The sequence below is a fragment of the Humulus lupulus genome, chromosome 3 (genome assembly GCF_963169125.1).
Source record: "Humulus lupulus chromosome 3, drHumLupu1.1, whole genome shotgun sequence".
NCBI lineage: Eukaryota > Viridiplantae > Streptophyta > Magnoliopsida > Rosales > Cannabaceae > Humulus > Humulus lupulus.
The window spans coordinates 84,152,979-84,170,040 of record NC_084795.1 but is presented as its reverse complement, the minus strand read 5'-3'; the positions used below and the strand labels follow the sequence as shown (position 1 = coordinate 84,170,040).

Below are 17,062 nucleotides of genomic sequence, written 5' to 3'. Positions count from 1 at the left end.
GAGAAAGCTGATCGGTCACCAGCTCCGTGTCCGCGTTGGACTGATCAGTCATGTTGTTCTCCCCGGTGGTACTTTTCACCACCATATCTTGGTCACACGGCACCAGGCCCACCATCTGAAGGAAGTCCAAAGTGACCAATTTTTTCACATCCTTCTCCCTAAGACTCATGCTAGCCAACTTCTTGGCCCGCTCAAACATCCCCTTAGTAGGCAATGGTCGCTCGAATGGACTCCCGATTGTAAAGGCCAAGTTGTTGGCCTCAATGTCCGATGTAAGGAAGTATTCTTTGTGATACTTCCCGAGGTTCGATTTGTGAGAGATACCATTGAGATATGTAATCCCCCTATGCCTATGGTAGAAGTGGAAGAAGCCCGTGTTGTTGTGGGAGGGATTGGTCCTAAGGTCAAACAAGTAGTGCACTTCGTGAGGGGTGGGCTTGTCCCAACCATGCAGGAAGTAGAGGATGTACAACGCAGAGAGTGCCTGGATCCCATTCGGTGCAATCTGGAATGGGGAAACATTGAAGTAATCCGCTATAGACCGGAAGTATGGGTGTAGCGGAAGTGTCGCTCCGGCGTGCACATGGTGCCTGGACCAGGCGCAGTATGTTCCACCAGGCCTATTGGCTCTTTGATGAGAGCTCGGACATATCACGTTTGCCTCGCTCAAGCCTAAAGCTTCGATGTATTTTTGGAACAACGCGGGGTTAAGCTTTGAAGATTCGGCAATGAACCAGGAGGGTTCTTCTTCTCCCTCCTTGCGTGGTTTTTGAACAGCCAAGTCCTGGATCGCGGTAGCAAATTTCTGGGAAGGCTTGTCTGAAGTTGTGGCAGTGCGGGCGTGACTGCGCTTTACCACCTTCTGCACCGCCCTGCGGGCAACCTGTGGATCATGTTCCTGAGGAAGTCTGTTGGACTATTTCACCCTCATCGTCGACTGAGAAACTTGTTGAAGGAACTGTTCCTCGTGAAGGAGATACAAAGCTGAGCGAGGGAGGATTTGCTTGAAGCGGCGGAGGCGGTCCTCTGGAGTGCAACCGGTGGACGAGTTTGAGGAGGAATCGCTATTTAGAGGAGTGTCGATTGATTGCGGGATGGATATATCAGAGTCCGTATGGTTGTCACCTCCCCTATAGTCAGAGCGATTCATCTACAAAAATGAATAAAACATGGGGAGGTGAGTAACCATACAGAAAAAATTCACCAAGAATAAAATTTATTTTTATACTTAGAAAAATTTATCTAAGTTATAAAAATATAACACATAAGGAAAAATAATCTTAATGCCCAAGAATGCCTAAGAAGTACTTGGGTGTTGAAAGTTATTAAAGTTTACATAAATGGAAATTTTTGGGGTCTTCCTTTGAGGCTTAATTCCTTATGCGTGTGAGTGAGCATGCCAAAGGGTTGGGTATGCATTTGAAAGAAAGGAAAGAAGGCCGAGGCCTAGGAGATTAGGTGTGGTCCGATCGGACCATGTTATGGACTCTACGAAGTGGCCTTGCCTAGTGCATTCGATCGGATGCCTAGACATGCCAAGTACACGTGACCAAAGGGGCGTTCAGCAGCCGTGGGAGACCAAGGAAGATGCCTCCGTGCGAGCCCAGCATGAAGTCCTCCCAAGAGACCTGATCGGACGAAGCACACCCGAGGAGAGGCATGCCGCGCGGTCCGAACGGTGGCGTTCGAGCGTCCGAAGCCTAACGTGTCAGATCGGACATGGGCAGTCAAAAAATGGTAAGTGTGGTAACTTGCCCAGATTTCTCAATGGCTCGATCGGATATACTTGCTTGGCTCGTCCAAGGAGATGCACACCTCGAGGTCCGAATGAGTGGTGTCTGAAGGCTTGGCGCATCTTACGCCTCCAAGGGTACTAGCTAGCAGCGAACCACCATGTCCGATCGGACATGGGATCCCAAGGAAGATAAAATGTGGTCCAATCGGACCACATACATGCCCAGATTTTTCTTGGCAAATTAAATGAGCAAAATCATTGACTATACACTTTTCATACCTCAAACCCAAACCGTGTAAGCAAAGCCCTAGAATCCCTATTTTAAACACATTTCTTCATTCACACATGCAAAAACAAGATCAAAGCATGGAAATGAAAGGTTTTTCTTATGTTATTGAAAACCCATTATACTATCAAAAACCCCAAAACCCATACTCATATTCATGTCAAATTAGCCCATTTGTCTTGAAATTCCTATGAAATTAAAGGTAATTTCGGGTTACCCATGCCACAAACATCATCAAGGCAACAAGCTAACACATTGTACAAAGCATTCACAAGAACTTCAAGAACAAGCAAAGCTATGGGGAGTTTCGGCCATGGCATGGTTTTTTTAGAAAATTTTTGAAAAATTATAACAATGTAAAGGCATGGAAAAGAAGACTTACTCAAGGTTGGAGGACCTTTGGTTTGCTTGAAGATGAAGAGCTCCCCTTGAAGTTTTTGGAATCGGCAAGGAGAAGAAAATTCTTGGGGATTTCGGCCAAAAGGGAAGGAAGAAGATGAGAGGTTTTTGAAGATGCGATTTTTTGCTTGTGTGAAGAAAAGTGTGTAAAGTTGGGTTAATTAAAGGGAAAAAAGTGGGTTTTTTATTTACTTTTGGACCTTTGGCATTCTGGGACTATTTTTCTCTCCACGATCATGGGTGGTTTTTTGCAGTGATCGTGGGTCTGCTGCATGGAGATGAACAATTAATTATTTTTTATAATGACGTCAGCTGGAGAAAAAGTTTATTATGTGAATGTATCATATAATAAACTTGGGGGGCAAATGTTATCCCAAAAATTTGAAAAGGATGATGCGGCAATGAAATTGACACGTGGCATGAGTTAGTTGGGTGATCCGGCTTAGGAGTAGCCCAATGCATCAGTTAAGAATTTGGACTGCTTGAGAGATGCATAGTCAAGTCAAATACACCCGAGGAGAATATTTGGTCTAAGGAGTGCTTGGCTCAGACCCCAGTTTGAAGACCCAATTGATTGGTTCAAACCCAAGTCCAAGGAGCTTAAAGGAGGGGTTTGGATTTTGGCTCGAGGGATAAAGGCAGGAGGTCCGATCGGACCTTAGCTTGGGAGCCTCTCAAGCATTTGGCTCGGATGTGTCCGAGGTAAGAAGGCTAAGGAAAAGAAGTCCCATGCAAGCCAAGGATTGGGACTTAGATTTCAGTCAAGGGAAGGCCACATAATCTCCGATCGGACATGGTTGAAGATGCCAAAGGGAGAGATGCCTCGGACTTGTCCGAGGTGAAATGCCAGGTAGGGTGGCTCGGACCACCTTGGTCCGAGGAGAAGGCCACAAGGTCCGATCGGACCTTGATTGGAGGGGGTATGCTCGGACTTGTCCGAGGTGAGAAGCAAGAGAGAAGGTTGGCTCGGACCACCTTGGTCCGAGGAGAAGGCATGAGAAGGATGGCTCGGACCACCTTGGTCCGAGGAGAAGGCTACAAGGTCCAATCGGACCTTGATTGAAGGAGGTAGGCTCGGACTTACCCGAGGAGGGAGGCCAAGGGAGTTGGCTCGGACCACCTTGGTCCGAGGAGAGCCAAGCATGCATGACCTTTGGTCCGAGGAGCGCCATGCATATATCGCCTTGGTCCAAGGAAAGCTTGAAGGAGTAATCAACATGCATGTGAGACTACGTCAAAATCCCCAGAACGGCTTCAGCAAGAATTGGTCTAAGCACCCGGGAATCTCTCATTCCTCACTCAAATTGAGGAATCAGTTGTATTTTAAATATTTCCTGTAATATAAATATAAGATGAATAATAAAATATCCCTATCTAAAGGGGATATCAGTTGAGGATCCCAGACCTATAAATAGAGGGTTGGGAGGATCGTAACGGGACTTTTTGGCAAATTGAGAGTTAATCTGTGTTCTAGAGAGAGAAATTGTGTTTTTCTTGAGAGAACCCCTTTTTTTTTGTATTCTGGAATATTTACACTAAGAAACTCAGTTGACACGGGTTCATCTGATCTTGAGTGTGATTAGAGTAATAAAATCTCTAAGTGGATTAGGCTATTACCGACTATCGGGGCTGAACCACTATAAAATCTCGTGTTATTTACTTTTATTGCAAAAACTGTCTGTTGTCGTTTACATTCTCTTGAAGGCTTGTCGTTATTGACGTTCTCACGTCGTTGGCTAAAAACACAGTCAACAGAATCAAAATCACTATTTGATTATGTTGTTTACTAAATTAGCAGAAAGGGAATCAAAAATATTTTATTTTGTTTACATAATTAGGAAAGGTAATCGAAATGTTTTAATTTGACTAAATTGTTATTTATCAAAAAATGTATATATTTTTTTAAAATAATATATTTTAGGATAAATTTGTCTTTTAATTTTTAATAATAAAATAAAATAAATAAAAATTAATTACTAGTAATGTTATTATTACTTATGAAAATGGAAGGATAAATATTTTTATTGTTTTGGCACAAATTTATGTGGAAATAAAAGTAAAAATGAATGTGAATAGTTTATTCAACTTGCTGATTAGTAAACATGTGATTAATAAAATAAACTTTTTCTTTTTCATTAGTCTTTTATATGGAAATTTTCACTTGAAGCTTGTTTTATTCCCTCTTTAATAGGCATTACATGAGTCGAGTAGAGTTGAGTGTGTTTGACTTAAACCACGTGGCACTCCCATAATTGGCCACAAATTTAGGACCTAAGAACTCAGTAACGAAGCTATTTCAAAACCCAAAAAAAGCAAGAAAAGGAGGAAAGAAACCAAACGATGGAACAGAGCGCCTCCATCAATCTCTCCAGACCAATCAGATGCATCGTCAAGCTTGGTCTGTCATCTTATAAATGTTTAGAATTCATCAATGAAAGAGTATTAGTTTTTTATTTATTTATTATTTTTTAAAATTCAGTCTCCCATATTCTGATATGATCCGATACAAGGTCTCAAATTTATTGATTTCTTATGAAACCCATTACACTAATTAACGCAAATAAGATTCTCACATGTTCACTTAGCTTATTAGATCAATGGGTGTATTGTGAATTTACAGTAGTTTGTTTTGGGATTAGGATCTTATTCGGGTCAGTGTACATTAGTTAAATTTGTTGCTTTTTCATGCACCCATTACACTGGTTACCCCAAATAAGGTACTCACAAGTTCACTTGGCTATTTCGATAAATGGATGATTGTAAATATGTGGTCCATATATTTTGTTTGTTTTGGATTGTTGGGGTCAGTGTAAAGTAAGAGCTATAGAATGCATTTGCAAATAATTTGTCAATGCATCCTACACCATCCCACTGTGGTATTTTTATGGAGTAGGTGGGGCAGCAATTACTTGCAAGAATGAACTAGAGACAATACATGATGAAAATCTCAAGGAGGTTTCATTGCAGCTGAGGGAATCCATGATTGCGCAGTCGCCTTCTGGCAAGTTTCTCGGGATGGATTGGAGCAAACGAGCTGGAGAATCAGAAATTTCATGCAGCATAAATGATTTTAGTGCTGAGCCAGCAGTGGATTCCAGCTCATTTATTGTTGTTCACGGTGCAGGTTAGTATTGTGGCAAGCTTCATTCACGAATTGAAATATATGAGATTAATTACTGGGTATTCATATTGCATATTACTTTAGCTATTGACCCTTTATATTGTCAGTAGAAAGTTTTCAAAATCAAACCACAAATTTGATGTCTTTAGGCTTTAGAAACCAAGCTTGGACATGTGTTTTATATGGTTTATCATAATATGGAAACAACAATATAGAAACACCATTATTTATAGGATTTACCACATGAGAAATCTTAAACAGAAGATATGCAATAAGCGGTTTTGTCTTCCACCACTATGGCCTCAGGTTCTTTTGGGCACTTTCAAGCTAGTAAATCTGGGGTTCATAAAGGAGGACTGAACAAACCTCTTGTTAAGGCTGGTTTTGTTGCTACACGCATTTCTGTAAGACTTGCCTCTTTTTTATTTCTTGTGTTTCTTTTGAAGTTCTATATTCAGGCACTACTAGAAACTGCAAAGTTATTGGAGATAGATACAAATAAAGTTAACATTTATGATTCTTTTGACCTGATAAAAGTCAGCTCCTTGAGTTGTTGTGTTTCTGTGTTTAGCAACTCTACTCATCTTAGAATTTGCTTGTGCCTTTCTCTCCAACATATCATGCATAAAAAGTTTACTAGATTTCTATGTTTTTGTTAATTTCTTGATGCTCTTACAGGTTACAAAGCTCAATCTTGAAATTGTTAGAGCTCTAGCTAGAGGTGACAAGCCAATTAATACAATATAGTGATAACCATTTCTCTTTCAAATTAGTGTTATTCTCTGCACTAATTTGATAAATATATAAGATAACGTCAATGCAGTTTGTTTGCACTTTTGTTTCAGAGGGTATTCCTTCTATTGGAGTGTCTCCATTTTCATGTGGATGGTCAACCAGTATGAGAAATGTGAGTAACTTTATTACTCCAGTTGTCGTATGCTAAAATTATTCTTTACCTTTTCTTAAAGAAAAAGGACATTAAAGCTCTTTTTAAGTTTAAAAAATGATCTTTTTGGCAGATAGTTTCAGCTGATTTGTCTGCGGTGACTAACGCCATTGATTCTGGCTTTGTACCTGTAAGTTTTTGGCCTATAATTATTGTTGTACTTTTTCATCATAATTAGCTTAACTTCTTCTTTCTGTTTCACCTTATGAATTCTCTTAAACCCCCCTTCTTTTTTTCACCTAAGAAAGGATACTCATTGTCGTGCTAAGCTGAAAGAAGTTTAGAACTATTACTTGACACTGAGATTGGTTACAAATGAAATTGGCTACTGTAATATATTAATAAAGTTAGCTTCTTTCCAAAATTCTATAGATGTGGAGGCATTTCATGAAGGGAGGTTTGTTATGAGAGCCAATGCCTCTAAAAGGACCAAAAAAAAAAAAACAAATAGCATTAAGGGATTGGTTTAGTGTACTTGGTTTTAATGGTAAAGTCACATTATTTAACCAGTAGAAGTTAGCCATGCACATGTCATAGTGCATATAATTCTTGAAGACTGCGACAGAATAAACATCCACCTTGTATATCCTTGTGTTTTGAGTAATGCATGAATAAGTTATTGATGATCATTATCTGCTTAATAGGTTACCCATGGAGATGCTGTACTTGATGATGAACTGGTGCGGTCCCTTTATCTAAATTAATCATCTCAGTTTTGTTGTTCACTTGTAAGGAAGTCTAGCTGATTGACTTTCCTAATCAGGGATGCACCATATTGAGTGGAGATGTCATCATACGACATCTTGCAGAACAGTTCAAGCCCGAGTTTGTGGTTTTTATGGTATCAACTCTGCTGAGTTATAACTTTCACTCACATATTTGACGTTTTAGGAAGGGGTGTCTAAATTTATAGATGAATCAATAACTTTTTATTCTTGAACAAAAAACAAGAAATAAAGCATAATTTTGTTCTGTCATTTTATGTGGATTGAAGACAGATGTTCTGGGGGTATACGACCGACCACCATTGGATAGCAGTGCAGTACTCTTGAGAGAAATTGGTGATGAGTCCATCAAAACCTTGCTTTCTTAGACCAAAAATATGTTCTGTAATGATGAATTGAAATTGTGGAATTATTTCTTTTCCTGAAAAAAAAAACTCTGTAATCCACAGCGGTGCATGAAGATGGGAGTTGGTCAGTTGTGAAGCCAACGCTTGAGAACATGAATAAAGGTTAGTAAAAATCAAGTGTTGTTGTGTTTTGTATCAGAATATAAGATATGCCAGTTTCAGCACATAAAACAACAATTATGAAATATCCAGTTCGTTGGTTATATTTGCAGTGAAAACAGATGTAGCAGCTCACGATACAACGGGGGGCATGGAGACCAAGATTTTGGAAGCTGCCATGATTGCGAAACTCGGAATCGATGTCTACATTGTCGAGGTAACTTCTTTTTTAAGAAATCTGTCAATCTTCCTCAATTTAGATATCATGTTCAGGGTGTTGAAATTATCTCCATTACAGGCAGGAACAAGCCATTCTTTGAGGGCCTTGCGTGGTGAATTGAGAGGCAATGTTCCTGAAGACTGGCTTGGGACAGTAATTCGGTTTTTAAAATGATCTAACTTGAATTGAAATGACTTTTTTTTTTGTCCTCATGGGCCATTAACTTGGTGATAAAGCGTACAAAACCCATTGTTGAAGCTTCAATGAGAGACGCTAAAGCTATTATTTTGTGGGGAAAATGAGATGAAGACGCAATAAATTCTGACAAATTCATATTGCAAGCACATACTTGTTTTCACTCAAATCATGAGTTTCAAGTACTTTTGATTGCTTAAATGAAAATAACTCCACTTGCTACTATTATTTTTTTCTTTCGAGATTTATTGACCGGTTATATAAACACATGAATTTTGTAAACAAAGCTCATCTAAAAAATAGAAGGATCGGAAGGAAGAGCATTGTTAGGGTTCAGCAACCATCCCCAAAACAATTCCATAATCAGTTTTTTTTAAAATGGTATAAAAAATACATAGAAAATTTAGAAGTTGATATATACCAGAGATTTAAGATTATTTGGAAAGCCGAAACAAGCCAAAAAGAAAATAAACAGAGACGTAATTGCAGGGTTTCTAATTAGGCCTACTGATCCAACGGAATCAGAAAGAACAAAATCAAATCGATAGTAATGGGTTAAATCCCACAATGCCGAGAAGATAAACACGACACAACAATTAAAATCTCCCAAAACAATGTAAAAGAATGTCCTAGTTATTGGCCATTAATATTGGCTTGCTCTTTTGATTTTGAATTTATCAATCATAATTCCATTCGATGCATCACAACAGTAAAATCAGGCCAAATTCGTATCAATGACACAAATCCAAATTAAAGAGAAGAGAACCAACACAAGACAGATATAGTAGCCTAAAACTAGAGACACTATCGATAGCTAGGCTAACATTCCCTCGTCACCTACAATATAGAGACGCACCCATATGCACGAACCAGAGACAATAAAGTTATGCTACAGGGGAGCCTCTCTCGCTTAGTTCGTGGCATTGGGTGGCTATCTGACTTGTTAGCCAATACTGGCAAAATAGAAACGTAGACAAGATTGCAAGTCTTTGCTGGTTCTTACGACATTAGAAAAAAAATATATATATTGAAGTTGAACATGATAATTTTGGTAGCATCGCACTTGGACCCAGGCAGCTTCTCAATCAGAATAATTTGCTAGAAAAAAAAAGGTGACCACAGATTCTCAACGCAAATAAAACCCTCAGCAACAAAGCTGTATCATAATAAATTTATGGTCTTAAAATAAAAAACATTTTTAATAAGCAACAAGCAATGAACTACTTGGGGCCGATGTCCTTAAGGGCACAGATCTGCTCCTCTCCCATTGCGGACATGACAGACACAACAAGATCCTTCCCCTCAGCAAATCCATCCTTGATCTGTACAATTCCAAAACCATGACCATTAGCATTGATACTCACGACATAAATAATTCTATTAGCATTAATGAACATTAAAAGAAATCACCATTGCATAGCAAAGGCCCCAAAGAAAAGATAAACATGAGAATGATTAGACAGATACATCAATTCTCAAAAGAGCGTGAAGATCTAAACTTTAATGGTATTAATGACACATCATGTATACGGAGATATCTACAGAGATATAGCATTAAAGTCAACTAACCTGCGTGAGAAGACTGTCATCAGTTGGAAGCTTCAGGTCATCCTTGGTATTTCCATTATCAGTCAACAAACTCACCTACAGTAATTGAACTTAAGTTAGCCCAATATTTATATGAAAAGCCAAACAGTACAGTGCGTTTGATACGATATTGTATATAGCATATTTTTATACTGAACTATGTTGTATAAAAAAATATGCTATACAATAAAATTTAATATAATACAATACAATACCAAACGCACACAAATATGACCCAAAAGAAAGCAACCAAAGAAGAAAAAAGGGAAAGTAAATCTTACGAATCCATCCTCAGAGATATCAATCAGCTGGTAGTCAGTACGATTAACATGGGGGACCTGCAATACAAGGACATGAAAATACAGAGACTGAGATAAGAAAAGATATCAAAACGATAGAACACAAAATAGAAGAAAAGGGAATAATCATACATCACAATTGTGGGAAGATGGAACAATATCTTCCAGCTTCTTGGCAGTGAAGATATCAATTGCAACAAAGTGGCACTTAGCGTGACCGTGCTTTCCAGTTTTGGAAGTGGAAACTTCAACAACCTGTACAAATAGCAAAGTGAAAGATCCATAAGAACAATAATAAACTCATCCAATAGATTCACTAAAAAAATAATTTCCATGTGAAGATCTTTCTCGCCTCCAAAGTCTTCTCCAATAATTTGTTTATTAGAGAAATCAAACGAAGCTTAGCTATATTGAACCACCATTACGAAACGAAATCAAAGGAGTATATTCGCTCACGCTCATTATACATTCTTAATTCATAATGAAAAATAATCCCTAGAGTATTGTCCCAACGCATGCAATAAGAAAATTATTAAGGGTTTCAAAACTAACATTTTTTAAAACCGGCACCAAATTTCTCATCATCAACCGCAAGTTATCATACAAAACTAACACACGCTTATCATTACCACAAGCCCAGACAAACCCCAATATACAGAAACAACTTCTAACCGCAAAAGTCCCAGAAAGTTAAAAAATAAAAAAAAAGCAAACCACGCCCCTCATCGCTTAGTTAAAATAAACAATAAACAAATATAAATCCAAGTCCCAGATCCGGGATGAATCCAATCTGAGAGAAGGAAGATGATAAAGAGAACCTTGCAGGGCCTGCCCTTGATGACAATGTAACCGTTCTTGCGGATAGTACCGGCTTGCTGAGGGTAGGTCTTGGAAGCTCCGGCGTCGGCCTTGGACTCAAACTGGTGCTCCTCGTCCGACATAGCTAACTGAGCGGAAAAGGTGAAGGTGAAGAAGAAGAAAACCCCTAAAAAAGAATGAGGCAGAGAAAAGAAGGGCTGGGAAAGAGCAGGAGTGTGAGAATTTATATATAGCCACCACAAGTTTTGAAATAATATTTGTGAAGAAGGAGGTAAGAAGTGGGACTTGATCTCAAAAAAACCTAGGGTTTCAAAAAATAAAAATAAAAATAAAAATAAAATAAAATCTTATTAGGAATAGCAGTTTTCTAAGTAATTTTCCACCGTTGGATGGAATGAGCTGAAGGGAATCGAATGTTTATTAATCAGCGTTTAGGTGACGCTTGCGCATGTGGGATTCTGTCACGATTCGCCTCTTAAAAAGGGCAGTAACTTTTTCTTTTAAATATTTATATGTATAAGATAATTCTATATTCTAATATCATATTTATTGTAGTTATTTAGAACATTATGTAAATTTTTAAGAAATTTTGGATAATGTACTGTTATAAAAACTAGGTTTAAATAAGTTGTTACATGCGTGACTAATTTTTTTTATGCACGTGGAAAACAACATATTTTTTTTTTAAGAAAGAAAAACAACATGTTTGAACCTAGTTTTCAGCACGGTAAATTATTCAGAATTTCATAAAAATTTTCATGATACTCTAAATAACTACAATATACACGGTCATAAAAAAATCGTGTCGAAAACTGTTAACGAGTCGGGAAACACAAAAGGTATGCACCGGTGCATACCTTTTTAGGTAGAGAAATTTCATTATTTATACTTAATAGTGTCTAATATTATCAAACTATTATAGCACTATTCATCTTTTCAATTTGATGCTAAACATTCCTCTCATACCCAAAATACCCATCCCATTATATCAAGAATCAATCTTCTCTTCTTCTCTCTTCTCTCTCTCTCTCATTCTCACGAAATCCTCGCCAAAACCCACAAATTTGTATCATTTTCTAGCTGAAATCGTTGTTAGTCATCTCCAATGTCTCTATGAAGTCCCCAATATCAAAGGCAACATCCATTTTGAGGATTTTTTGAGGAGAAAAACCACGGGTAAGAAGATTGTTCATATTTTGTGTTGGGTATTGTTTGTTTACTTTTTTTTTTCTATTTCAAACAGATCTGAGCCTATATTGGTGTGTTTTTTGGGTTTGTTAGAGAGATTTCGAGGTCTGCATTTTTCTGGGTTTTCTGCAACTTTTTTGCTCGATATGAGCTCTATAACAGCTCAATAGGATCTCGATAACAGCTCGATAGGGGCTCGATGGTATGTAGAAGATGGTTCTTTCATGAGCTCGATGTTGCACGATATAGTTCGATTATAGCTTGATAGTTTTAAGTTTTGTTGCTCAATTGTGCTCGATGAACTCGATAGGGGTTCGATTGGACCCTAGAATATTTAGTTTAGTAGTTTTCTCGATATGTGCTCGATAGGAGCTCGATAGGGGCTCGATAATTGGCAGATGGGTATGTTATAACGACCCAAAATCACTAATAAGGCTTAAGGACTTTGATTAGTGTGCCGGGAGGGCATAACTGGATTATGTGTGATTTAAATGATTAAATGCATGATTATGTGATAAGCATGCTTATATGATTATATGGATATATGAGATGCATGGTTATGAGTATTAGTATACATGTAGGCCCTAATTAGATTATAATGGCATATTCGTAATTTTGGCCAGTTGAGTGCATAAATGTAATTATTTGTGATAAATTGTTGAAACCACATTATTATGTGGATAAATCTACAGCTTGTGACTCGAGGCGATCCTAGTGAGCGGTTTATTGAAAAAGTCACGGTGGGGATTTATACTCGGCTTGGGGGAGCCTGGGGGTATTCTGGGAATTTGGAAAATATATTGGAGACTATTTGACATTGAGGAAAATAATTGGTAATTAATTAGGTGACGGGGTTTAAGCAGTAATTATTAGGGACACTTGAGGAATTAGCAGGAATTGGGAGCAAATGACCAAAATGCCCTTGGTATGTTTAAAGGTTTAGGTCTTAATGGGAGGGCAAAATGGTCATTTGATTTAAAAAGGGATAAGGGGTCATTCCGCCTTTATAGACTTAGTGGAATTTGTAGAAAGTAGTAGAAGCTGAAAGAAAAGAAAAGAAGAAGGAAAGAAGAGAAAACAGAACATTTGAGCTTACCTCCTTCTCCTCCACTCGGTTTGCCAATTTTTCACCATTTCTTGAGGATTTCTGAAGCTGTAACTTAGAGAAAGCTTAGGCTAGAGCTAGGGGTGAGCAAAAAATCCAAAAACCCGAACAAACCGACTGACCGAAAACCGATAAAACTGAAACCGTTGAAATTGAACACCGAAAAAACCGACAACGATTAAAACCGCCGTTAGATGGTCGGTTTTTTTATAGGGAAAACTGACCCAAATAACCGACACCGACCGATTAAGGCCTATGCCTTATACTTTTTTAATTTGTATATAATATATATTGTATTATTAAATAAAAATGAAGTTATAAAATTAGAAATGGATTGGACTTTATTTTCTATCTACTCTTTTGAACTTGATTTGTGTTGTTTTAGTCGACTAGACTTAGATTTTTTTTTTTTTTTTTTTGTGTTATAATGGACTATGGACTTTGGACTTTAAGTTTAAAATTTAACCATGTGTTGAGATTTGTGGTTGTAGGCTTTTGGTTTTAAATGTGTTGGCTTTTGGTTTTAATTGTGTTGTGTCTTGGATTGGAGTTGGACAATAGACATTGGAGTATTGGACTTTTGATGATGTGTTGTGATTTGAGGTTATGTTATGCTTATGGACTTTTAATTATGTTTTAAACTTTCAAATTTGTGAATGTAATTATGTTCTATGTATTTATGTTTTAAAAACGCACAAGAATGAATTCCAATAATCCAAAAAATTTAGTTTTTTTTAACTAAAACTTTCTAAAAAAAAAAAATGGTTTGGTCGGTTTAACAGACCAAACCGCAGTCCAAAACGGTCGGTTTTTGGATTGCACCAATCCGGACTGAAAATCGAATTCTTGATTTAATACTATAAAAAAACCGCCCAAACTGATCGATGCTCAGCCCTAGCTGGAGCTTGGGGCTAGGATCCTTGGTGAAGCTAGAGGATTTAGCAGGAATTAGCTACTCAATTGAGGTAAGGTTTAAAGGTTTTGATGATTTTTTTGAGTTTTGTTAGAATTGATTTCTGAACTTGGGTTTTGGATGGAAGTTAAGGGAATTAAGCTTTGGGAACTGAGGAGTTAAAGGCTGGAAAGGCTTAGAGGACAATCTAGGGTCGAATTCCCCATCAAAGGTAAGGAATTCTAAGCTTGATCATCTGAGTTGCTGGGTTATTTCTGGTTCTTCTGATGAGTTCTTGAGTTTTAAGTTCAATTCTTGTTTTGCTATGTTTGATGGTGCATGTGGCCAACTTTGATGTTGTTGGGCCATGTGGGATGAGATGTAGTGGATGGTAGGCTTATTTTGAAGTGTGGTTGAGGTTTGGAGGGGTTTTAGGGAGGTTTGGCTCGGGGAAATTCGAAGGAAAATTCAGGGGGTTTTCTAGTGCTGAGAGTAGCGCTGTAGCGCTAGCTTTAGGGTGCTATAGCGCTAGGCCTGGTTTTCATGGGTGTTTTTGTCTCTGCTTGTAGCGTTGTAGCGCCCACTTTGTGGTGCTATAGCGCTACCCTGTCTTCATAAATGGATTTTTGGGTATTTTCTTAGGCTTTTTTCCCGGGGGCTCGGGGTTTGATTCCACCACCCCGTTTGGTGGAATTGGGGCTTCCCGAGGGCTCGGAATTGGTCACGAGGTTAGGTTACGGAATTGAAGTTTAGTGATGGTTCTAATTAATGGCTGTGACTAGGTGTACGCTAGGGCTCGGACGGGATCGTGCTTGAAGGTCGATTTCACTAATCAAAGCTATCGGAATCAAAGGTAAGAAACTGCACCCGGTTATGTGAATATGTCGGGACTAAGAGTTCCCTATATTTGTATGTGATGTTGTGAGATGGTATTATGCCATGGGGACATGTGATAAACGACCTAAGAGTGTCGGAATCAACATTTGCACATAGGGCGCGGCTTAGCCACTGGTAGCTGAGGTTAAGTACATAATCACTGAGCTCGGCCTATGCAAGCCGAAGTCAGTGGGATAATCAGAGGGTGCGGCCTAAGGGCGCCGACCCTGGATTTTGGCGTGATATGTTTAATGTTGTTTAAATTGATGGTTGTGGCGAGTATGTTATCTGAATAACTGATTATTGGCTTGTAGATTGATATCACCGTTTATATGAGCAATATGACTTGTTTGTATCTGATTGATAATTCATGAAATATCTGACTGTTGTTTACCATTTATACTCTGTATTGTGGCTTTCTTGTTGGGCCTCGGCTCATGGGTGCTTCGTGGTGTAGGTAAAGTCAAGAGCAAGGTGGACCAGTCCTGAGTTGGAGAGCTTTGAGGCTGAATGTACATAGTCAGCTGATCGTCCGCCATGACCGAGGAGTGGTACAGGACAGGAGAAGCCTAAATGTTTGTTTTGCCCTTAGAGTGGCCAGTACTTGCTTACAACCTGGAATTTTTGTAAACTATCTTTTAAACTCTATTTCTTTTGGGATCCCATGTACTAAATGTTTATCTAAATGAAATGTATCTTTTATGACCAAAATCTTTTAACCCTAGTTCAATTATGGTTTCAGTAACACGTTTCTAACTAAATGACTTGATTAGCAAGTCTTGTACATTTATAAACATACAGTGTAACGGTCTTGGCTACCCAAGGCGTTACATATGTAATGTTTCGAGTTCGAGGTAGCTCGATTGTGGCTCGATGGTGAGTGCTATTTAGGGGTTCAATGAAGGTTTTAGTAAGGGTTATGTTCGGTTTAAGAATTGTTAGCTCGATAATATCTTGATGAGAGCTCGATGGGAACTCGATAGAGTTCGATTGGAGCTCGATAGTATTATTTTTCATGACTTTGTGAAAAATTTATAGTTTTTTTTAACAATTTCTTTATTTTTTTTTCAACACAGGTTCCATTGTCTATATTTTTGTATCTTACAATGGTGTTTGGGAATTAGAAGGGAAGAAGTGGATTTTCAAGGACCCTCGATGCATGGTGATATTGATGGAGGATAATGTAACGTACTTGCAACTTCTTGACATATTGCACAAGGAACTTATAGTTGATAAACAGATGTATGGGTTGAAATTGGAGGTTCCTTACATATGCGGCGACCAACCATTTACACGCGTTCATGTTGAAAGTGATCTAAGTGTCAGTGCATTCTTAGGAGTAACATCTAAAGAAAGGTTAGTTTTATGTGTCACTCCTGTTAAGAAGATTATCATTGTAGATCCATATTCCACTCTCGGTCCCAATGTTAATAAAGTTCATAGTGAGGTGGGCACTTTTGTTCCAGAAAAAGATCTTGTGGGAGATCCTGCTGAACCTGAGGGAACTACTTTAAGAGGTCCTATTGGTGACCTGAGGGACAACCAGTATGAGTATGACAACTATGTGAATGAAGATCCAGTAGCTGAACATAATGAGGACTCAGGGTACGATTCAGAGGCATATTATAGTGCCGATTGACATGTCTAATGATTTACAAGTCGAACAAGTACAAGAACAGCCAGTATGTCCTATTGCACGGGCGAACCCACCAAGTCAAGGACGTCAAACACCTGGCACCAGCTCTAGTCATCCTGGTGGAATAGAATATAACAATACAGGGAATGTTCCAATATTTTCAATAGAAGATCACAGAAGATGGAGTGCTCCCATGTTTACAAAAGAAGATTTTATGGCCTCTGGTCGATCTAAAACACCCTCATCCGATGTACCGTTGGGAGAACTACACCTTGGGAAGACGTTTGAGAACAAGATGGCTTTGAAAACCAAAGCAGCTTTCTTCGCAATGAAGAATAATTTTGAATTTATGGTTAAGAAGTCTGGTACTGATGTGTTGTATATCACCTGCAATGATTCTGATTGTGGTTGGAGAATAAGGGGGAAAAATGTAGCGCGGTCGGAGATGTTTGAGATCACTGTTTATAATAGTGTACATACGTGCTCACTAGAATTGCGACATAAAAACCATCGTCAAGCAACACCTT

General features: G+C 38.4%; 2 protein-coding genes across 3 annotated transcripts; one reads left to right on the top strand and one right to left on the bottom strand.

The window, feature by feature from the left end:
- The first annotated feature begins 4,663 nt into the window (after positions 1–4,663).
- LOC133822906 (isopentenyl phosphate kinase) lies at positions 4,664–8,282 on the top strand. 2 transcript variants are annotated; one of them, XM_062255370.1, is made up of 12 exons: positions 4,664–4,818; positions 5,314–5,544; positions 5,848–5,945; positions 6,220–6,262; positions 6,387–6,448; positions 6,561–6,617; positions 7,132–7,167; positions 7,251–7,328; positions 7,482–7,548; positions 7,662–7,721; positions 7,832–7,935; positions 8,017–8,282. In XM_062255370.1, the coding sequence occupies exons 1-12, from the start codon at positions 4,761–4,763 to the stop codon at positions 8,110–8,112; spliced, it is 990 nt and encodes a 329-aa protein (XP_062111354.1). In that variant the 5' UTR covers positions 4,664–4,760; the 3' UTR covers positions 8,113–8,282. The 2 variants fall into 2 exon arrangements, with proteins under 2 accessions (XP_062111354.1, XP_062111355.1); XM_062255371.1 differs by lacking the exon at positions 8,017–8,282 and having other exon boundaries at positions 7,812–7,936.
- Positions 8,283–9,140: 858 nt separating this feature from the next.
- LOC133822907 (eukaryotic translation initiation factor 5A-2) lies at positions 9,141–11,224 on the bottom strand. Its single transcript, XM_062255372.1, has 5 exons — positions 10,838–11,224; positions 10,152–10,274; positions 10,002–10,058; positions 9,703–9,777; positions 9,141–9,455 (listed from the first exon to the last, which is right to left on the bottom strand). Exons 1-5 carry the CDS (start codon positions 10,958–10,960, stop codon positions 9,354–9,356), a joined length of 480 nt encoding a protein of 159 aa, XP_062111356.1. The 5' UTR covers positions 10,961–11,224; the 3' UTR covers positions 9,141–9,353.
- Positions 11,225–17,062: the final 5,838 nt, after the last annotated feature.